Source organism: Marasmius oreades, chromosome 4 (genome assembly GCF_018924745.1).
Source record: "Marasmius oreades isolate 03SP1 chromosome 4, whole genome shotgun sequence".
Taxonomy (NCBI): domain Eukaryota; kingdom Fungi; phylum Basidiomycota; class Agaricomycetes; order Agaricales; family Marasmiaceae; genus Marasmius; species Marasmius oreades.
In genome coordinates, this window is record NC_057326.1 from 2,285,164 (window position 1) to 2,306,025 (window position 20,862).

General features: G+C 48.0%; 7 protein-coding genes across 8 annotated transcripts; 2 read left to right on the forward strand and 5 right to left on the reverse strand.

Moving 5' to 3' along the window:
* Window positions 1-144: 144 nt before the first annotated feature.
* Window positions 145-6,005, reverse strand: E1B28_007528 (uncharacterized protein; the record flags this gene model as incomplete). The annotated part of the gene is made up of 26 exons (XM_043152273.1): window positions 5,703-6,005; window positions 5,247-5,648; window positions 5,058-5,191; window positions 4,753-4,999; window positions 4,670-4,695; window positions 4,497-4,619; window positions 4,304-4,446; window positions 4,152-4,248; window positions 3,700-4,087; window positions 3,513-3,641; window positions 3,365-3,459; window positions 3,238-3,317; window positions 3,120-3,185; window positions 3,057-3,064; window positions 2,831-3,001; window positions 2,646-2,773; window positions 2,084-2,598; window positions 1,966-2,029; window positions 1,732-1,911; window positions 1,359-1,670; window positions 1,057-1,306; window positions 737-1,000; window positions 562-684; window positions 483-507; window positions 286-428; window positions 145-234 (listed from the first exon to the last, which is right to left on the reverse strand). The coding sequence occupies exons 1-26, from the start codon at window positions 5,916-5,918 to the stop codon at window positions 145-147; spliced, it is 4,419 nt and encodes a 1,472-aa protein (XP_043010359.1). The 5' UTR covers window positions 5,919-6,005.
* A 142-nt stretch (window positions 6,006-6,147) lies between these two features.
* E1B28_007529 (uncharacterized protein) lies at window positions 6,148-7,172 on the reverse strand. Its single transcript, XM_043152274.1, has 3 exons — window positions 6,975-7,172; window positions 6,720-6,922; window positions 6,148-6,669 (listed from the first exon to the last, which is right to left on the reverse strand). Exons 1-3 carry the CDS (start codon window positions 7,096-7,098, stop codon window positions 6,382-6,384), a joined length of 615 nt encoding a protein of 204 aa, XP_043010360.1. The 5' UTR covers window positions 7,099-7,172; the 3' UTR covers window positions 6,148-6,381.
* E1B28_007530 (uncharacterized protein) lies at window positions 7,173-9,126 on the forward strand (the record flags this gene model as incomplete). The annotated part of the gene is made up of 9 exons (XM_043152275.1): window positions 7,173-7,380; window positions 7,435-7,512; window positions 7,567-7,847; window positions 7,902-8,007; window positions 8,063-8,194; window positions 8,245-8,446; window positions 8,507-8,650; window positions 8,708-8,838; window positions 8,889-9,126. The coding sequence occupies exons 3-9, from the start codon at window positions 7,826-7,828 to the stop codon at window positions 9,124-9,126; spliced, it is 975 nt and encodes a 324-aa protein (XP_043010361.1). The 5' UTR covers window positions 7,173-7,380; window positions 7,435-7,512; window positions 7,567-7,825.
* Window positions 9,127-9,244: 118 nt separating this feature from the next.
* Window positions 9,245-9,592, forward strand: E1B28_007531 (uncharacterized protein; the record flags this gene model as incomplete). Its single annotated transcript, XM_043152276.1, has 1 exon — window positions 9,245-9,592. One exon carries the CDS (start codon window positions 9,245-9,247, stop codon window positions 9,590-9,592), a length of 348 nt encoding a protein of 115 aa, XP_043010362.1.
* Window positions 9,593-9,699: 107 nt separating this feature from the next.
* Window positions 9,700-13,130, reverse strand: E1B28_007532 (uncharacterized protein). 2 transcript variants are annotated; one of them, XM_043152277.1, is made up of 9 exons: window positions 13,055-13,130; window positions 12,675-13,005; window positions 12,172-12,612; window positions 11,821-12,112; window positions 11,679-11,772; window positions 11,081-11,624; window positions 10,902-11,024; window positions 10,730-10,852; window positions 9,700-10,672 (listed from the first exon to the last, which is right to left on the reverse strand). In XM_043152277.1, the coding sequence occupies exons 1-9, from the start codon at window positions 13,090-13,092 to the stop codon at window positions 9,716-9,718; spliced, it is 2,943 nt and encodes a 980-aa protein (XP_043010363.1). In that variant the 5' UTR covers window positions 13,093-13,130; the 3' UTR covers window positions 9,700-9,715. The 2 variants fall into 2 exon arrangements, with proteins under 2 accessions (XP_043010363.1, XP_043010364.1); XM_043152278.1 differs by having other exon boundaries at window positions 12,675-13,130.
* A 174-nt stretch (window positions 13,131-13,304) lies between these two features.
* On the reverse strand, window positions 13,305-17,189 carry E1B28_007533 (uncharacterized protein; the record flags this gene model as incomplete). The annotated part of the gene is made up of 5 exons (XM_043152279.1): window positions 13,305-13,481; window positions 13,539-13,952; window positions 14,011-15,435; window positions 15,483-16,552; window positions 16,604-17,189. The coding sequence occupies 5 exons, from the start codon at window positions 17,187-17,189 to the stop codon at window positions 13,305-13,307; spliced, it is 3,672 nt and encodes a 1,223-aa protein (XP_043010365.1).
* A 291-nt stretch (window positions 17,190-17,480) lies between these two features.
* Window positions 17,481-20,854, reverse strand: E1B28_007534 (uncharacterized protein; the record flags this gene model as incomplete). The annotated part of the gene is made up of 10 exons (XM_043152280.1): window positions 20,683-20,854; window positions 20,560-20,620; window positions 20,334-20,507; window positions 20,015-20,267; window positions 19,860-19,958; window positions 19,515-19,811; window positions 19,332-19,458; window positions 18,400-19,280; window positions 17,676-18,347; window positions 17,481-17,624 (listed from the first exon to the last, which is right to left on the reverse strand). Exons 3-10 carry the CDS (start codon window positions 20,357-20,359, stop codon window positions 17,481-17,483), a joined length of 2,499 nt encoding a protein of 832 aa, XP_043010366.1. The 5' UTR covers window positions 20,360-20,507; window positions 20,560-20,620; window positions 20,683-20,854.
* Between the last annotated feature and the right edge of the window lie 8 nt (window positions 20,855-20,862).

A 20,862-nucleotide genomic window follows, 5' to 3' on the forward strand; every position in this document is an offset into this window, starting at 1 on the left:
GAGTTGGGACTTCCTGCTCCAAAGCACACAAGGGGATCATTCGGCTGACTCGGAATCGGTAACAAGAAAATTTGGCGTCATAGCCTGTTTCCATTGCAATTATATTATGTACTACTTTACTTTACTTCGGAGTTCGACTGAGCTTCAAGTCGTCAACCCTGTCTCGCTGGCTAAAGAGTAGAATACCGAGTCTTTGTTCGCCAACAAAGCTTGAGGAGTGTCCAGTTCGGCGACCTGCAGCTGAGTGTTGAGTCCGATGATTTTTAGTATGCCAGCGCTACATACCGTGCCTGAATCCATTACAAGAATACGATCGTAATCCATCACCGTGTTGAGCCTGTGGGCTATTGTAATGACAGTTACGTCAGTCAGTGACCTAATAATTGATTGAATGGCGTGGTCGGTCTCAAGGTCGACGGCAGAGGTCGCTGTGTTCGAGCTCAACATGAGTCTTCATCCGAACGAAGGCCTTGCAAGCCTACCTTCATCCAGTATGAGGATCTTAGCCTACGAGGAAAGGAGTAAGGACCGATCGGATAAAAGCAACAGAGAGAAATATACCTTCTTTATTATTGCTCTGGCGAAGCAAATCAACTGACGTTGTCCTGCGGACAGTGACGACCCACCCTCTCGGACCGCTGTGTCTAAACCGCCCACAGACGATATAAACTCTCGGAGGTGGGCCTTGGCAACGAATATCAGTTTACGGCTCAAAAAAAGTAACGTACAATCCAACCTGCTCGAGTGCGGCCCAGATCTCAGCATCCGAATACTGCCCGACTGGGTCCACATTTTCTCTAATTGTCCCTTCATATAGTTCTGGATGTTGGGGGACCGTCGAACAACCTGAACGCAATTCGTGAAGCCCAAGCTTGGTGATGTCCACTCCATCTATCAATATTGTACCTTCGACTGGTTCTATGATCCTGAAAATCGACTGGACGATGGAAGACTTTCCAGCCCCGGTCCGACCGCAAATTCCAAGGCGCTCCCCGCCTTTCTACAGAGACAGATGTCAATTCAGGCGTTGGGCGCTTGGGATCAACCGATACGTACGATTGTGAAAGACAAATTTCTCAACACCAAGTCCAATTCTTGACGATACTTGGTAGAGTAGTTATTAAACACAATTTCTCCTTTAGTCGGCCAGGGTTCTGTGGGTCTTTCCGGCAGCTCTAGCGGAGCTTCGCTTGGAAGCTCAATTTGGTGCAGAATTCTTTCGACCGCAACCATGTTTTGCTCCACTTCGCTGGCAGATCGGACGACCCAGTTCAGCGAAGACGTGGCGTTGAGCGCATATGACAACCTATGAAAGCGGAGTGAGAATCTACATTTTTGGCATGACAGACTCCACGTACACCAATCCAACCAACCCTGCATCAACGCCAGTGGTAATAAGTTGGACCACAGCAAGGCATACCACAGTAAAGATGATAAGACCCCCAACAAACTCGAGCCTTAATGATAACCAGCGATTAACGCTAATACTACTCAGGTAACAAATCTGGTTGCGATCCACCCGCCGGTGATTGACCGTCTGAAATAGGGTTTGCATTCCGAAGGCACGGACAGTACCGAGGCCAGCTAAACTTTCGCCAAACCACGCGAAAATGGGTGATCGAGAAACCGAATCGAGACGCTTGAGTTCCCTAGAGGTGGCCAAGTAGTACCTGTAATGCGGGAAAGACATCAATGCTTGATTCGATGCTCTAATCGTCGGCGAGAACGTACCTCATTACTCTTAAGTAGAACCATGAAAGAGGGATAATCGACAATAAGAAAGCCGGGAAGTTCGCTCCTATGACCACGATGATCAATAGAGTAGAAGCCATTGTTCGCACAAGGTTGCCAAACATCCTGGCCAAGACTTGGTCGACGACATAGATGTCACGGGTGAATAGGTTAAGGAGCCTGTTCGTATCAATCAATGCTCGCTTTAGTCAAACCATGCCATCCACGACATACCTTCCTGTAGGAGTGATTTCAAAGTATCCCAATGGGGCTCGGATCAAAGCATCCAGCATTGTGTCTGGTTCCCAGTATATCAATCCTGCATTAGAATCTGGGTGAAACAAAAACTTACCATGCAGCCTCTGTGCACTCCGAATCGAACAATATACCCAAACCAAGATCGCAGAGCCTCCACTACACAGAACCGACGACAACGAGCAAACTCCATAAAGTAGTAGATATCTGAACATGCCTTCGTTGCTACCCTCTTCCCTGTTATGCTCCCCCCAGCTCCTGAGCACCAGATTCGCTAATACATTGATGGTTTGCGAAGCAATGGACAACATAACGAAGGCAAATGACGCAGTTTTAGATGCCGCCTTGATGTATTCTCCGTATACATTCGATTTAACCGTTCCCTGTTCTCTATGTTCTTGACTGAGTCCAACCGAAGTTTGCTGGCGAAGGGGTTCTGGAGCTGCAGCGGTAGCCTTTCCAAAGCTTCCTTTGCGACGGAGTTTCTCCGAAAGAAGAGAAGACTCGAGTGATTTGTCCTGAAGCAATTCAGCTTCGACAGGAGTTGCGCTACCACTACTGCGTTTTGGATAGGGAGTAGAGGAACCGGACGAAGTATTTCCACTTCCGCGTCTGAAGAGTGGTTGAGCAAGTGACGGAATGGGAGACAGTACACTTACACAAGTTTTGCAAACTCACCCTCACTATCCTCCATGAGAGAGGTATAGTTTCCCCGCTCCAAGATGATGCCCCGGCGAACGAATAATAGCTGATCAAATTGTGACAGAAATGAAACACTGTTGGTGACCTAGAAATAGATTGATTAGACACATTGAACCAGCGAGTTGAAAGCCATTATACGTACAAGTATCCGCGCCTTCGTGGCGAGTATCCCGTTGGGACCGATGACCCGATCGAAAATGTGGCGAGCAACATGACTATCGACCGCAGCCAGACAGTCATCCAATAGCACCAAGTCTGCCCTCGCGTACACCGCTCGAGCCAGAGCTATTCTAGCGCGTTGTCCACCACTCAGCTGTGAAGAACCAGGTGTGAAGAAGGTTACAAGGCAGTGGGGCCAAAGAGCTTACTGTGATACCTAGAGTAGAGAGTTAGAACAAGTTGAAGAGTGGGAAACGAGTGGTACAACTTACCCTTCTCTCCGACTTCCGTAGCATCTCCATTGGGTAGTAACACTAAATCAGGACCAAGTGCACATGCTGTAAAGCTGATGTCTAGAACGCGTAAATCCCAAGAGTACGGTTGGTTTACCTTCGATAACCAAATTGTAAAAGGTCTCGTCATACTCGTGGAAGAATAAGATGTTCTGTCGAACGGTTGCAGAAAGGATCCTTCGGGTAGGATTAGCGTCAGCGGTGGCTTGAGAATGTTGAATCACCATTGATTCTGAGAAGCATAACTAATGTTCCCGTAAACTTTGACTTCGCCCTCTGTCCGAGTCATGTCTCCAAGAATCGCTGAAAGCAAACTCGACTGGAAGCAGGGGACATTAGTAAATAAACCAACCCATTGAGAAGGCGGCTCACTTTACCGCTCCCTACTCTACCCAGAACCCCAACGAGCTCGCCCTTGCGAACGGTCATATTGATGTCTTCCAAAGTGGGGTTCGCAACGGTCTTGGACCAGCTGAACTCGCCTGCTTTGATTGACACAACCTATCGAAACCAAGAGACATGTCAGTACTTCCATCTTCGAAGCAAGCACTATTCTTACCTCGTCTCCCTTCTTTAGTTGTGATTTCTCCTCGACCTTTCGAGCATCGTCCTGCAGTTCATCTGCCTTGAGGAATTGAGAGATGCGTTGCAGAGAGACAACGGCTTCGATGATGTTCGACGTAACCTGGGCAAACATGGCCAATGGGAATGATAGAAGGAGGAACAAAGTGATGGCAGGGAATATAACATCTGAAGTTAAAGGTTTGTCACTCGTCGCTGCGGCCACAGCGAACGAGCTGAAGGCCACCAACAGGGGGACACCATTCCAAAGCATGCTGTTGGCTGAAGTGAGGAGTCCAATTTTCTTGAGCATGACCAGCTCTTGGTTGTTTCGCACTTCAATAATTTTGCGCATAAAGGTGAATTCCCAAGCGTAAAGCTTGATGCTAATCACGATCATCAGTGAGCTCCTTGGCCAAACCAACTGCACGACATAGCGAAAAGAGGAACCTTTTGATATTAGCGAGTAATTCGCTCATCAACCGAGTGCGCTTGTCGCGATTACCCATCTGCTTTTTCTGCATCTTCTTGAGAATGCGTGCCATGGCTAAATTAACGATGAAAACCGGTAAGCAAAAATTGGATAAAAAGGTAAGGCATACTGGTATTGAGTGGGACGGAGAGAATCATGATGGCAACCCCAATAAACGCAGGCCACCCTAGCAAGTTATAAAGACTGATGAACGCTAAAGTGATCTGGAACGGTCCAGATATGCCTATAAGTCCAAACTGACAAAAGTCTTGCCTAAATAGTGCCGTCAGTGCGCAAACAGATTGAGAACAAAGCCTAATCACAATCGTGTAGCATCAACGCTCATCAAATTGACGATATCGCCAGTGGCACGTCCCATCTCGTCATTGGATAATTTGAGTGCCTTGTCATAAATTACCGATACAAGCCCAGCACGAATTCGCATTCTGTCAAAGCCGTTAAATATATTCCGAAGGCGAGGACTCGACAAACTGACCCTGTTACGAAGGCTCTTTGGAAGTACTGTTCGCCTTGAGTGTTAGATCTGATAACTAAAAGTTGCCGAACCAATGTACCTACCTGATTCAGGAGCACGGTCTGTGCTGTAGAAGCTAAGAACATCAAAAAAGCGATGGAGAACCCTTCGAGCGGACTTGGCTTCTCTGCGGCACCCAACAAACGAACGCTTTGATATCGAGAAATGTACACGAGGAGCATACGAAGTAGTTGAGGTTGTGCAAAGGCTAGAGCGTCCTGTGAGAACTTGAGCAAGGCAGCAGAACCATATGTTTTCCCGTAAGCAACAAAGAGTGCCCGCCAAAGTGGACTGTTGAATTATCAGCGGTCCTTCATAAAAGTATCTATCAGGTTATATTGAAACGTACTGTTTTTTGAGTGCTTGCCGCAAGCGTTTTTCTAGTTTGACGCACTCGTCCTTGGGTGAAATATTGGGGAGGTCTTCCTCAACGATGTATTGTGTTGCACCTCGTTTCATCAGCGGGGTCATCCATCCGAAAGACTATGGAATGATTCAGATACGACGTGAAGGGCAGAACATAATGTGAGACACCGACCCATATACTGTAGATATTGGCTGTCAGCGTCGGGTGCTCTTGATAAACACCATCTTTTGGTCTGATATCGAGCTCTGACCCGATAGACTCGAGGACAAAAGACATTAACCCGAGGCCTCCAATTGTCCATTTGAGAGGAAGAGTAAGGAACAAATGACTGGGGTGGGTTGAAAGGGCGGTTCTTGTCCAAATGCTGAGGAAGATAGTGTGTAATGGCCAATATATCAGGATGATACTCGATGACCGCCGTGTATGTATATGATTGACGTAGGTCAAGCACAGTATGGCTAGCAACGAGACGGCTTCCAAAATGTAAGACTGGAGTACAGGTACGCGTAGAGAAAGGTAGAGAACGCTCGAGAAGTTGGCAATACTGATACCGAACGCGAGGACTAGGAGAGTCTACAGGGTGAAAATGAGCAGTGAACAAAAATCAAGTAACCAGCATTTGCTCACAAGTTTTCCTCGCAATATCCAGCGGCTTTTATTCGTCCTTTCTAATGCATCCTGACGTCCAGCAAAGATAGAACGAGAAATCGCGGTGACGGTGACAACGGCATACAAGGCCGACAGTAATATACCCTCCTCAAAACAGGGAGTGAGATCGAAACTCCTCAGCAAGGAGACGGTTTTCCAGCCTTCGGCGTCGTGACAGAAAGGCTCAAATGCCATAACAGAAGGTTGCAAGAAGCTCAAGCGGTCTCGGTAGTACTTATACCTGAGTTGGGCCGGTTACGATCCGATGGTCGTGTTTGTTGGGTAAGAAAACCGTTTTGTCAGCGTATGTATTCCTAATCTAATAATAATAAGTGCTAGCCGATGAGCTCGGCCATTTCGGCGTCGCATCTGATGGTTAACAATGTGACGTTTCAGTCAAATTCGAACTTTTCTTGTTAAAAGCCTAGGTTCAACGGACCTCCAGGCAGCAATTTGGGTAGTACGTTGATTGGATAGACAGACAGATTGCTGTGAACGGTGGTGACTGGCGTGGACTGCAGTACATATGTCCATAGCTTCTACCTACATACGTAGGGAACAACTGACTCCCCGGTACCGTTGAGGAATGGCTCGGACAATTCTACCCATCATAAACACAACTCTCCACTTTCTGGGTATCGTTTTGAATGTGGTGGTATCATTTGTCGAAGGGAGGTAAACAATCCCCAATAATTTTCTCTCCTAATGCGAGCCTTTTAAGGAGTTCGTACGCTCGGTTGACGTCGTCGTTCACAATAACCACGTCGTGGACTTGAGGTTCCTTCGCGTATTCTATTTCCTTCGACGCTATTGCGAGACGCTTTTGAACGGAAGTGTCACTTTCTGTACCTCGTTCTTGTAGGCGGTCCCGTAAAGCCGTCATGGAAGGTGGCGAGATAAAACAATAAACAGCATTCAAGTTGGTTGCTTTGATCTGGCGAACACCCTAGGGTCTCACTTAGTCAACGATAGGCTAAAAGAGGACTTGACACTCACTTGCGCCTCTATGTCAAGGATGCATCGTCTCCCTTGTCCTTCCACTTCACGAACAGTTTGGAAGCTAGTGCCATAGAAGTTTCCGGAAAATTCGGCGTGTTCGATGAAAGCGTCGTGTTTAAGAAGTTCGAGGAATCTTTCGCGAGTAACAAAGTGATATTGTTTTCCATTCACCTCCCCTGGCCTTGGGGAGCGGGTCGTGTCTAATGCCGTGATCAGAGAACTTGCGCAAGATGGGTGGAGTATAACACCGACGCGAGACGCTGAAGCCAAATTTTTCGGGAAATTCAGCGAAAAGACGCTGAAGTAGAGTGCTTTTCCCCACACCAGACGGCCCAGAGAGAACCAGTGGTCGAACGAAGTCAGCAAAGACGGCCATGAAAAAAGGTACCCATCACAACGGATGTGACACGTCACATACTGTAAGGTGGGGGTGTTAAGGTGTCTTTTGGTTTATTAGTCACTTTTCCCCTTACTTTCCCAAACCCGCTTCCCTCGAATCCCTCGAGACGACCGCCCTTCTCGTTCACATCATCCCGGCTCATCTTCGCAGATTGGAAAGGAATTTACCCTCACTGGTGCTTTGGTATCCCTGGCCTTTCTTGATCTTTTCACGACTTTCAACGATTTTGTAATGGGTGCAGTTTGTTGTCGACCCGCGGTGCGTACTCGCCATTGTCATCAAGGCATTACTCTCACTGAAACTCTACTATAGCCTGTCGACTTTGATGGGGAGGTGAATTTGTTCCATTTTGTACTCTTGAGATGTGTGGGCAAAGGTGCCTTTGGGAAAGTGAGTGTGCTTGAACAATCCCATCACTCGTTTTCCGTTAACCATTTTTATCAGGTCCGCGTTGTTCAACATAAACAAACTCGAGATCTATATGCCCTAAAATACATCAACAAGGCGAAATGTGTCAAGATGAAAGCTGTTCCCAATGTTATCCAAGAGCGACGTCTCCTGGAGGAAGTAAGATTCCAAATTGACCGTGGGCCGTGAACGGAATTTTACGGGACTTCCCCTTTTTCAGGTTGATCACCCGTTCATTGTGAACTTGAGATACGCTTTCCAAGATGACGAAAATTGTTTCTTTGTGCTGGATCTAATGCTGGGGGGTGATCTTCGATGTGAGTAGAACGTAGCCATGTTATCAACCATTCTTATTCTTCCCTTCTCGCAAGTCCATTTGGAACGTCTGGGTTCTTTATCTGAGGAGGTTGTACGATTCTATGTCGCACAGTTATCTTCAGCGTTGACGTTCTTACATGAGGCTGGGATAATGCATCGGTGCGTCCGTCCTAGCTTTGAATCATCTTGTATTGATTGTTCTCCGGTTACACAGGGACATTAAACCTGATAACATACTTTTGGATGAACGAGGGAATGCACATCTCACTGATTTCAACATCGCTGTCCACTTTGGTGAACGCCGGTTAACCGGCGTTGCTGGCTCCATGGCATACATGGCACCTGAGTTAGTCTCTTCCCTCTTGATGCGGACAAGATTGACTTTAGCACCCGTAGAATCTTGACCAAACGGGGTTATACCTGTCACATAGACTGGTGGTCACTGGGTGTCTGCGCCTACGAACTAATATTCGGTCGCAGGCCATTCAGAGGTCGGACAAACAGCGACCTTACACACAGTATTACAAAGGATCCTCTCAAATGGCCTGAGGACGCCGAGAAGAAATGTAGTCGTAGTGGAATGCTTATTTTGAAAGGGGTGAGGATCTTCACATCTCTTTTTTTTTTGTACTCGTGTTGATATCAAACGCCCCTACAGCTACTGGAGCGAGATACCAGCAAGCGTCTAGGCTGCAAACCGAATGGCGAAGGCTTTCGAGAACTTCAAGCCCATCCGTGGTTCAAGACGATTGACTGGGAGACACTTGAAAGCAAGGAACAAGTCCCGCCCTTCGTGCCCGATGTATGTCAGCTATCATTCAACCTACGAAGTAACTCGATTGATTAATTACTCGTTCAGAGCAAAAAAGCGAATTTTGATGCATCGCATGAGTTGGAGGAACTTCTTCTTGAAGACAATCCCTTGAAGGCTAAACAACGGAAAGCGAACCAGGATAACCTTACCGCAGAGATGAAGCAGATGGAAGAACAGTACGCCCCCATACTAAACTATTTTGAACGAAGATTTTCAACCTCTACAGATTTACGACATATGATTCCAAGAAGATGCAGCGACGATCATACTATCCGCACAACCAACAGCTCATTTCTACGGCCACTGCCACATCATCTGCATTGGCGTCGTCAAGGCCTGAAACCCCGGCGGACGTACTTCGAGCTGACGGGGCGTCGATACACGGTAACGGGCATTCAATTGAACTTCAACATTCAGAAGCAGACGTTATGCGGCCTGAAATGAATGAGAAAGACTTCCGGTGACAGCGCAAGACAGAACTATTTCTGGCTTGCGTTTGATTGGCATCCTCTAATGTTCATGGACCATTCTGCCCTATATCTCTACCTATAATATCATTATGATCTTCACTTTCCTTGACCCATGATCTCTTATTCGCATCCTTTTGTGTATATTTCTTTTCGCGGTTTTTTCCTTCTGCTTTTCTCTCCACAATATCTGTTGTCAGCAGTACAGGGTAGCCCGTGGCATAAGGCCAGGGACCTGGAAAGCACTCTAACCTCATCTGATCACTCCGCCGCCCCTGCCCCGTCTCCACACTTGCCAACAACCCACGTCTGTCGTACTGTCTATGTCTTTACTTCTGGGTTTACTGTTATTCTCACACCTTCCCCACAAATAATGATCTCCTTTACCCGTCGTTTCGCTTTCATCCATAGTAATACGAACTTACGCCGTTTTGTTGGATCTTGGAGGCTTGGTCTTGCATAGTTATACCCTTGAATGAGGTACTTTGCCAGAAATCAACAAGTAATAAGTTGTTATTCTACACATGCATATTTATAACATTACTTATAAATAGTTCATAATGATACTCGAATGGGTGCCCTCTAGTTACCTAACAATACTGAGAGCCTGTCGTCGATAAGGCTCACTCCAATTAAATGTCTGGCTGTTGAATATCCAGACTGGTTTCCGGACATGAGTGGGGATTGATCCCAGCCGCTGCTTGAGCGATAACAACAGATCCTGTTCAAATAGACGGCCACCCTCTGTCTTCGGATCCAGAAATACAACCGCCCGCTGTATCCACGGTGAACCAGACGTTATAGGGTGCCAACCACTGCCTGTGAGAAGCGCCTCTAGACTGTGTACTCGATTGGTCTGTAGGTATGCTAAAGCGAGGTCGGACATTTGCCCAATACCGACTTCGACATCATACCATACAACGGCAGCTTGAAGGAAGTCAATCCCATCGTTCTCCGTCGCAAAGCTTGCAGATGACCGTTTGTTGACATCTGCATATTGGTTGACGACCGGCGGCCTTGTGTCCACGGGAGAGGTTGGTGGACTCGGATACTTTCTTATAATGGCACGAAAGAGACTGGATGTTGCAATTAGACTGCTTTGAGAATTTTCTGACGACGCATAGGATTCTGCGACACCGCCTTCTTGTGATAGCGGCTTCTCCGAATGTGCAGAAGCTTGCGGTAAATTCGTGGTTACCCGCAAGGTCCGAGAAGAGTAATCAGACGCCATATCCTGAAGGTCTTCTGCCAACTGACTAGTCCGCAGCTCGGAACCTCGGTGTCGTTTCTGAGGTGGCACGACGTCCCTCTCGGCAACACCAAGTCTAACTTCCCACTTCCGACACCTTCCCCTCCAATCATCTGTCGGCAGGATGGCATCCTTTCCTTTCCATATCCTCGCGGCATCGAGATCTATGTCATGGTCCATTCCTATTGTTTGTGAGGCGACAGCCTGCAACTCAGATAAGCTGAGACCATCTCGCCAGCTACGTTCAGATGTGCGGTGGATCTTTGTAATGCGTGGCCAGCGAATTTCGAAGTACTGAGATACGACTAGTTTAGACAAAGAAGCACGTTTATTACATTGAGTTGTACTCACACCTTCATCGCGTGCCTTTGTGAATCGGTCACCAAACAACTCTGCCAATAACGGCTCCCTCAAAAGTACTTGAAGGTGTGTGTGGGTTGCGAGAGTGAAATCGTAGAAAAGGGTCTTATGTTTCTATGGCACAACGTTCAGGATTGAGCTGGCCATCTGAGATGGGACTTACACTCTTGTCATAATAATGAACCGGATCGTTACTTTTCACCAAAAAATTAGCTTCTTCAAGTTCGCCTCGCGTTAAACCATACGACGACGTGAAGTATATGAGGAAGTGCGGTTTCGCAGCGGGCTACGCGTAGGTGAGCTTACAAAAGCTGGACTCAAAAAAAAACAAGGAAATCGTACATTCACTGCCATCTCCTCTGCATTCGTCAGTGCACCAATGTAAAATGTTATCAGGGTAGTTCGAGGGATTCTAAGTTCCAATGCTCTTTCCTTTTGCCACCCAGCCCCAACTATGACGAGATCCAGAGCATCGCCCAGTCCTGGAATATAATCCTGCTTCAGTTTGACCCAAGGGAGGACCCAATCGTTATAGGTAGATTCAGCCGCTTTGAGAATCAGGCCTTCTTCGTGCGATGCTAGTGTGCGTGCAAAAATGCGACCGAGGCGAGTCTCAGGGCTCCCATAATGGTTATCCTCAGTCACCTTTCTCTTGGGAGGGAGCCAACTAGATAATCCCCCCTGCCGCCCCAAGTTACTCATGTCGATCTCCCAGCGCTCCGCCAACAATGCCTTGCCGGGTAGAACCCGAATCAAGGTTTCCAAAATCCCTCGACGCTCGTGGTAAGGTCGCGTCAACAAGGACCGGCCATTGAGGTGCATCACATCGAAGAATATCAAACCAAGATGGGATGGGCAATCCTCCTCCTTAGAACTTTGGGTGAATCTAGTAATGGCATCGTCAGCATGATTAGCGAGAGGAATGGGAGGTCAAACCCACTGCGTCTCCGGGCTTTCTGGTTCTGTGTCCTTCGCAACTTTCCTCCGTGCACCACTGGCCGTACTCTCTATCAATCGACGTATCTTCCAAAAACCTAGTGCTATACATATTAGAATTGTACAACTTGAATGAAAATGCGCACCTTCAATCTTTTCACCATTGAAAGGTACCATCTCTGCGTCTAGGATCACATCCTCGAAGGTTGAAGTGTCCAAGCCCAAACATTCTAAAATAATCGAGTGAACCGCTATCCGATCGTCTGTTGAATCTCTTTTCGATTTGCTGAATATTTTGATCTTGGGACGTCCATTGGTAATTTTGACGTGAATTTGTGCTCTCTCGCCGTCGTACTTGGTCTCAGCCCACACTTTCTTCGACCGGGAGAGGAAGGATAGAGCATGACGAAAGTCGCGACCCTTCTGGGACTTTGGCACCTGATCTGACTTTAGCTCTCTGCTATCAACTGAAGATAGACCAAACCCCTAATACTCACCTCCAGCTGTGCCCCAACAGTCGGTTTCGTTATCGGTTCGTTGCGTTCAAATGCATCACAAGCATTGTCTAGGGAACAGCAGACCCGATGGTTCTTTATTAGGGCGTAGGTAGGATCCCAGGCCTTCATGGCATTGAATCTGCTCAACTCTATTACGCAGTTTGACCTGAATTCCTTCAATGCCGTTGTGTAATGCAATTGTTTTTCGCAAAGGGGATACATAAGGGGTCGAAGATCCTTCAGAATAATTTGCGTTAAGCACGCGGAGTCAAAGGGGGACAATGGTCGGAAAAGTTCCTTCAGTATCGTTTCCCGGCTTCTGCGTCGTTTGCGTGGAAATTTTGCGCGAATTGAGTTGGCAGAGAATCGTGATATTGCAGCGAGTTCGTCCAATAACGCGTCAACAGCCGTAACATTGAGTGAGCAGATTGCGCCTAAGTCCTGCAGGTCAAATATCTCGCGTTAAGCGCTCCCTAAACAGAACAGAACAGAGTAACACGTACTGAACAGGCCGGCTCCAAGATGTGACGCAATTGGTCCCCTAAAGAAATGGTTTCTCCCTTAGTTTCCCATTCTAACAACCTTGAATCCGAGATGCAAAGGCATTTAGCGAGTTCCCTAGACAGTGCTGTTTCTTGCATGCCAAACTTTCGTCGTGCGTCTTCGTGAGGGAATAAGAAGCGAAATATGGCACTGGTGGTTCCCGGTGGGAAAGGCGAGAAGTCGTTCCTTAGCTTTTGCAACCACCGATTGAAGGTATCGAGAGGATTCTGAGGTTGTCCATGAGTATTTGGCGAGGTGTCCTTTGCTATTTCGCGAATGAGTGATGTGAAGCTGATGATCTGTTCAAGCACAGGGAACTTGGAGAAACGGAATTGCTTACAATGTGAAGGGTATTCCATCTGGAATCTCTTGCGACATTGAAGCGGGGAACCTTATGGTTTCTGCCAGACCAGGCGTTGTCCGGAGTCGGATCCGAAAATCCGGGCTCCTGTGTCACACAAGCGCCGAATAGGTATGTACAATGATTATTAGCATAACCCTCCGAAACCCCTCAGTCCAATTAAAGTTACAACTGTGATTCACTCATGAGGCCCTTTCAACACCCCGCACCTCTGACTCCCCCATGCTACCTATCGCGCCTTCTTAATGTTCCCTTTAGTTGGTGCCACTTTCTTCACTGGTTCCAGCTTGAACCTAAGTTTTGTCTTCGCCTGATGATGTTTGATCTTCGTCTTGCATCTGTCACATAGCCAACCTGAAGAATGGTTGGATATAACACGATTGCATGCTTTGTTTTTACACCACCGCTGAAGAGATTGGATTATAAGCAGGGGTAACCTAAGTTCTCAGTAAAAAGGACATACTGAAGGAGTACCCTGGGCTTGGGTAAACCGCTTATCGCCCTCGTTCTGGTCTCCAACAGTACCACTCTGTTCAGCTGGCACTGGATCAGTCGCCTCCTCATATCGTTCCCCGTCTTCAGGTACGGGAGGCTCTGATTGCGTTTCTGTTGCATCTGATGTAATTGGACCATCTGAAGAAGGAATAACGCTTTGTGACGTTGCGGAGTCAGCGGGTGGTTGGTAGAACATATACCGAAACGACCCTCGAACTTTGCTACTACCTGCACTTGCACTAGAAGGCACTTCATCAGCCATAGTCACAAATACGCCCTTGGAATCGTTTCTGGGCTTGGATAATGCTAGAGAAGCCTGTATCTGCTTCAAACGATCTTGGGCATTTGCTTGAAACAACGGGGTGCTCCTCCGTTTTTTTACCTGTAAAGGAACCCCATATCTTAGAATTTGGTCCAAGTCAGATTGATGAATGACTTACACTTCCATCCTGTACCGTCTGAGGTGTGTAGTTTGTGAAGATGTCACGACTTCTCTTTGGCGCGTTTTCGCTCTGTGAAGAGACAGGATTGGCGACCATCGGCGACACAAAGTTGTATTTCTTTGGGGAAGGATTAGAGGTTGACACTGAGGGAACATCTTTTGTAGTTGTAGAGATTTCTCGCTGCTCCGAAACTTTTGCCGTTGTCTCATCCTCTTCAATTCCCGACATTTGTTTGACGCTCTTGCTATCTTCAATCTGCTGTCCACCCGTGCGGTCAACTCGTGAGCTGTTGTCTGCACGCTCGATGGGCGATGAGGGGGCGGGTAGGGGGGTAAGCAGTGGAGGTGGATGTGTGTGTGCAAGGTTGTAAGGATAAGGCGGTTGGGGAGGAGGCGGCACTGCGTAAGGATAAGAATGCGAGCTCCCTCCAAACGGATAACTGGGATATGGATAACCAGGGTATCCATAGCCTGGATATGCATACGGATAAGGATAAGGTACGGCAATCGATGTGCCAGGCGGGTACGAATAACTTCGTGTAAACGGAGGAGAGTGAGAGTAAGTCATGTAGGGATAGTAACCTCCGTGCGAAATGTGACCATGAGGGGCGGCGACACTGAAGGTAGAAGACCTGGATGACGACGTCGATTGACCTGCAAGCTCATTAGGAATGTTAGCTAGTGTCTTGACAGTTCTCAGCCTCCGCCTTTTGCGGACCGGCTCGTTGATTGCGGCTGGACCAGCATCAGAAGGTTTGACTATCGTAGTCGGGGATGTCGAAGACGATGGACTAGTCAGTTTTCGCTTCGGCCAGTCTTCCGCTTTATAGACAAATTCAGCAGGCCGAGGAATCGTCGGAGAAAAGGTAGGGACTGGGACTGGGAGTGACTGACGACATCCTGTGTCGGCGTCCTCTTTCTCTGGATTCACATCCTGACTTGTTATCGCTGCATCATCGATGCCTGTTGCTTGTGACCCATTGGCGACAATGAAGTCGTCTCGCTCATCTTCTGCTGGTCGTGATTCATGGAGAACACCGAAGAGGGGCCCTTGGTCTTGTTGTGTAGCTCGAACCTCTTTGGGTGTAAATGCTTTGATTGTCAGAGCATCATGATGTCGATCACTGAGTTCGGCAGGTTCTCCCAAAGAGTCACCGAGTGTCTTATTTCGATTGGCTCTATTCCTCTCCAAGTCCTCGACGGAGAAGGATTCTGGATTGTCCGACACTTGGCCCGGATCCTCTTCACGTGCCAAAAGTCTGTCATCTTCGTGACTCTCCGATTGCCTCTCCAGTTCAAGCTGACCGAGACGCAACTCTTTCCTGACAGCCCGACAAGTTTCACACATCCGCCAGCGGAGGCAAGGATTGATGAGATTTGAACAATTGCGGGCAGTACAAGAAAAGGCTTTACGTTTCTCATTCTGTAAGAATAAATATATCGATTTTGGGAAGGGGAAAGGCGTCTTACCACCAGGTGGTTGCTGCCGCAAGCACGGGGTTCGATAATTTGAGCTGGGGTAACGCTAGAGATCGTTATGCTCCCACCCGCGTCTTCAACTTCACCTTCGGCGGCGTTTGCTTTATCCCCTTTGTTGGACTTGTCAACTTTAACCTGCGGTGTGGATGCCTTCGTACGCTTAACACCGGGCAGATTCCGGGTCAATATCAATTGCTTTGCCCGTTCCCTTGCTTTTGTCTCGATCTTTCTCTTCTCAACCGTCTCACTATCGAACGGGTCAGAATTGGCTTGCAATATGGTATCGGTATCGATGACTTCCTCTTCTCCACCGTCTTCAACAGGATCAACGCCTTTCCCTTTGATTGTTTTCTCCCGGACTCTCTTCAATTTCCCGTGCTTCCTGTTCTGATATCTGTGGTGATCGCACCTTTTGTATAGACAGTGGCCGGGAAGGATAGTGTGACAATGCGAGACTGTGCACATGCGCTGGTGAAGAACGAGAGCTGCGGGTAATGTGCTTGACGAAATGCCAGACGCGCCTTGCTCGTTGCTTGCACATGAATCAGACTCAGCTTCATTCTGAGAGCTCGAGATGGCAAGTGCGTTTTGTGCTTCAGAAACTTGAGCTCCTTCTGACATGGAACGTTCTCCAGCAACCAGAGAAGCCCCAGGAAGCCCGTCAGTTTTACTTTCGAATTTTATCCGCATGAGGTGAGCCAACCGCGCGGCTTGGGTTGAGTCTAACTGGTCCAATGGTGCAAGGATTTGCGCAAGGCTAAGTGCGTATGGTGAAGAGCTAACAATCGCGTTTGAAGCCACTGAGGACAGAACATTGGCAAGGGTAGGAGGTAAAGCGACTTTTTCGTCGATGATAGAGAGCTCCCATGCCCGCAGCTCTTCGGGAGAGGCACTAAGACGTCCTAATCCTGCCTTAGCCCGCCTCTCGTCTTCGACGCGTTTCAGGTTTTCCAGCTCTTGGTCAAAAGCGATGCGTTCCGCCTTCCACTTTGCCCGCTTCGTTACTCCATAATTTTTATATCGATCTCGACATGGATTACACATCTTGTAGTTGTAGTCACCTGCAAAGAAAAGATCAAGCTTTACTATTAGGTTTGTAAACGTATCATTACCTGCGAGAATGGATTTACATCCCTTGATAGAGCAAAATCTGCGAGTTCCGGAAGATGATACGCCAGCTGACTGCGTGTCATCTGTTGGGTCTTGCGTCGCCTCTGGGGAGGCCGAGAGAACTGTTGGTGTTTGAAAATCAAACTGGGGTGTCGAAGTCATTGCCGATTGCGGAAGGGTGGAGCGTGGCAGAGGAGTCAGGGCCCCAGCAAGCTCAGAGCTGCCAGGTTGTGCTTCAAACATCCGGGGGTCTATATTGCTGATGTCCCATGTCGTTCCCGGGAGAGGCAATAGCGTTGAAGGCGGCTGAATAGAGTTCTTTGAATATGAGGGCTTCGTGACGGATGGTGTTTGTGTCGATGTTGCACTTTCCGGTGATGAATGAGACTGGACATCTAGAGTAGCACTCTTGCTTTGTGACCCAGGTGAACTACTCCTTTCCGTCGTGGACTCTGACAACAACGAAGATCCTGAAATTTGTTCGAAGGCTATCAGAGTCTGTCCTTGTAATGCAGCTTTCTCCAGCTTCCGTTTAGCCCTCTTCGTCGTTGCATATCGTCGATGTTTCTCCCGGCATGACTGGCACATCTTGGTTGTCGCAATGTGAGATAAGAGACGAGAACATCCTCGAACAGAACATATCCTGGCTGCTGAGTGAGGGGAGTTGGTATCAGTCAATTCGGGAACACCAGACTCTGTTGATTGAACCATAATTCAATGATTCGAAAATCGGCGGGCGACTAGACCAAGGTCTGAGCTTCCGGCACTAATCTCCGTTTCCAAGCGGACTTCAAATTCTCAAACTGTCACAAACTCCGACAGCTTGTAAGTTACAGAACAGATATAGCTTGGGTACAGTACTATGTGCGCTATAAGCGACTACTGTAAGGAATCCGCGACCATTTCCAGTATCTCTCTGATAGACTTCCCGGTGTTCTTCAAGTCTTTTGCTATCGCTTGCCATGTAGGTCCATGCCGAGGCTCAGCAGCTTCGCATTTTGACCTCACAATTTCACGTTGTTCCTATTGAGGAGTAGGTCAGCTGTGATTGACTGGATGATGGAAAAAACTTACCTCAACCCCGTGTTGTCTTTCAAACTTCAGCCACCAACCCCACAAATCCCCAATATCTGCACCGTTATCTACATCCGAACTTTCCTGCCTTGGAGGAACCGCCCTGCCAAACCATTCTCTCGCCTTCTCCAATTTTCGTTCCGCCCAGAATAACCGTGCTACCGCGCAGATGATTAGAGGATTATCATTGCTCTTCTTCAACGCATCCAAAGCTCTCGTTTTCCTCTGAGGGCGCGGCTCGGACCAAATCATCATCGACCAAAGCAATCCCGATGACGGACACTCTTGCAAAGCACGAGCAAGCATTGTTTTACCAGGCACGGCACCTCCTGAACGCTCCTCTACTCCGACAGATTCCGCCCAAATAACATCATTTCCAGGGTTGACTTGACGCGCCTTCTCGAGGAGGGCTCGAGCTTTGATACTCTTCCCATCGGCTTCTTCTAGTCGACTGGCAAGGACCCATAAAGTAGGTTCCTTCGGACAAGCTTTGTAACCAGCCATGAATGAGCCGCGCGCTGCGGGGAAGTTATTTTGCAACTGGTGTATTTGCCCTTGTATCATATAAAGCTTGGCAAACTTGGGGAATTTGGTAATTGCAGTGGCAAGGGTTTGCAGCGCAGCATCGATTTGTCCATGCTGGCGTTCGAATACGGCGGACTTCATCCATATCTATCGAGAGCATTAGCTTCAATAGAGGAAGGCGGATGACCTTAGAACTCACCCTTTCGGTGTCAGCAATAGTTCTGGCTCGAATCAACAACTCCCGGGCCACTCCTAGTTGATTATTCTCTGCCTCCAGCTTAACTGCGGCCAACCAGATCTTCTCGCTTTCCTTGTTCGCATCGAACGCTTTCGCAAGCACTTTCCTCGCACTGTCCACATCGCCATTATTCCACTTCTCCTTCGCTGCCATCAACCAGAGGACCTCAGCCTGTGGACAGTGCTCTACCGCCCTCTCTAGGATCTTATCCAGACTTTCCTTCGTTCCATGGCTCTTTTCTAGGCCCGCGGCTCGTATCCACAACGTCTTCTTATCCGGATACACCTTCAACGCGTAAGCCAATATCGCTCTCGCTGTCCCAATCATCCCACGACTCAAAGCACTCTCAGCATCATCTACCCATGTATCCAGCCTGTCCTCCTCTTCCACATCCATAAATACTGTTGCTTTTATAATCGCTTCACATGTCCTCACACTTCCTTGCGTTTCACACTTTTCCGCCTCCTTCAACCATTGCTCTCGTGTGAGAAGAACCTGATGTCTGCGCAACCCCTTAACACCAGCTTCGATAGTCTTGTCCACCATATCCATAGCTTTTTGCCTCTCCCCTTCCGACTTCTCGCCGATAGAAGCTTCTTGTTCTAAGAGACGTCCGGCAGTAATCCATATCTCGTGTGACGTGGGAATAGCTTTCCTGGCCTTGTTAAGAACTCCTTTCGCCTTTTCCAAAGACTCGAGTTGCGCTAGTGCAAGCCATAATTCGACCGAAAGTGGTATCACTTCGACAGCTCGAGATAAAAGAATTCGAGCATCGGAGGCAGATTCTTCCAAATTCACAGTCTCTTTCCATAAACGTACAGAGTTTGGAATTTGTTCGAGAGCTAACTCAGGAAGTAAGTAGCTTTGAGAGGAGTGCAAAATGGAGGCCGCACCTTTACGCAACACCCGTTTCTTCGCTTTAGCGTCGCTTTCCAGCTCAGCCGCTGCAATCCATACCTTGACGCTTTGCCCAACATGTTGAACTGCATTCGCTAGGATCACTTTCGCGTCGTGGTTGTTCTATGACACGAGAGTTAGACAGAAATTTGCTCCGTCCTTGCAGCCGATAAACTCACATGTAATCTCGCGGCTTCGAGCCAAACATCTTCATTCTTTGGACACTGTTCACACCCTTGTTTGATGATTTTCCTCGCAGCTACCATTCTTCCTGCATGCTCTTCCAAACACGCAGCAGCAATCCAGCCGGGGGCATGCTTAGGATTAGATTTGACCAACGAATCGAACAGCATCCTAGCGCGCTTGATGTCCCCAATTTCCGCGTCAGACTTGAGCACGACGCTGTTCAAGGACGTGAGATAACCTTTAGGGTCGATCGAGGTCGAGAGTCCAGATGATGTCGATGTCCCAGATATCTAAAAAGGGAAAATCAGTAGGGTATTATCCCAACGTTTCGATATTACCTGGTCAAGTTTGAGGGATAAAATCTTATCACGAGCTTGACCGATCTCGACAAAGTTCGTTAGAGTCCCAGAATCTGCCGCAGTTTCGAATCCACCGTTCTAGATAGAGTTCAGATATCAGTAATCAATATCAAGCACAAAACATAACCCCTCACCAACTGTTGTCGACTATCCAAAGAACTTTCGTACTCATTTTTCGTCCGATCTCCGACTATCACACTGTCCGGGATAACAAACGACCTCTCGTACTTGGGTCTCTTACGCCTCGTCAAATTACCGACTTCCGGTATACTCTCCCATTCTTCATCCGTTACAGCAGACAGTCCACGTTTCAGATCGGAAAATTGTTGTTGAATCTTGGGTCGTTCGGCTCTGTATTTCGCTAGCTCTGCTTGTTCTTGTGCCTCCCTAATAATTGATAATGAAAAGCAAAAGTTGGTAAATGAACAACTCGACTAACCAAGCCGGACACACCTGCGTGCCTTGCGTCGTGCATCCATCGCAACGTCGACGGACTCGTAAATTTTGTCGGCTTCCTCATCGTCTTGTTCGTATGCAGTGCCTGCAAACAGCCCATATTCATTATCGGGATCTTGGAATTGTTCTGGGTCAACGTCTGGCTCTTCTCCTCTCCGCGCCTGTGCTTCACTGAAACAAACATGAAAAGAAAAATCAATTTCCTAACCGACGAGGTACTTACGCGATCACCTCTGCAGAAGGACCTTCTCGCGCAGGACCGATATCAGACCGCGTCGTGAAACCTGATGCACTTGAGACGCATAAAAATTAGCTCTGGACGAATGGTGTGGATGAGGTGACCCACCCTCGGCCAAGGCCAGCCACGTAAGAAGCTGGAGCTGGCATCGACAAAAATGCCAGCTTATTAGGCTTGTTTGAAGCCATCTTGTGCAAATATGGCCTAGACTAGCGTTTCAAGTCGTAAGGAGTTGAAGTTGGTCGGACTCGTGTGATGAATTCTGAATATGTAAGCCAAGCACTGGAA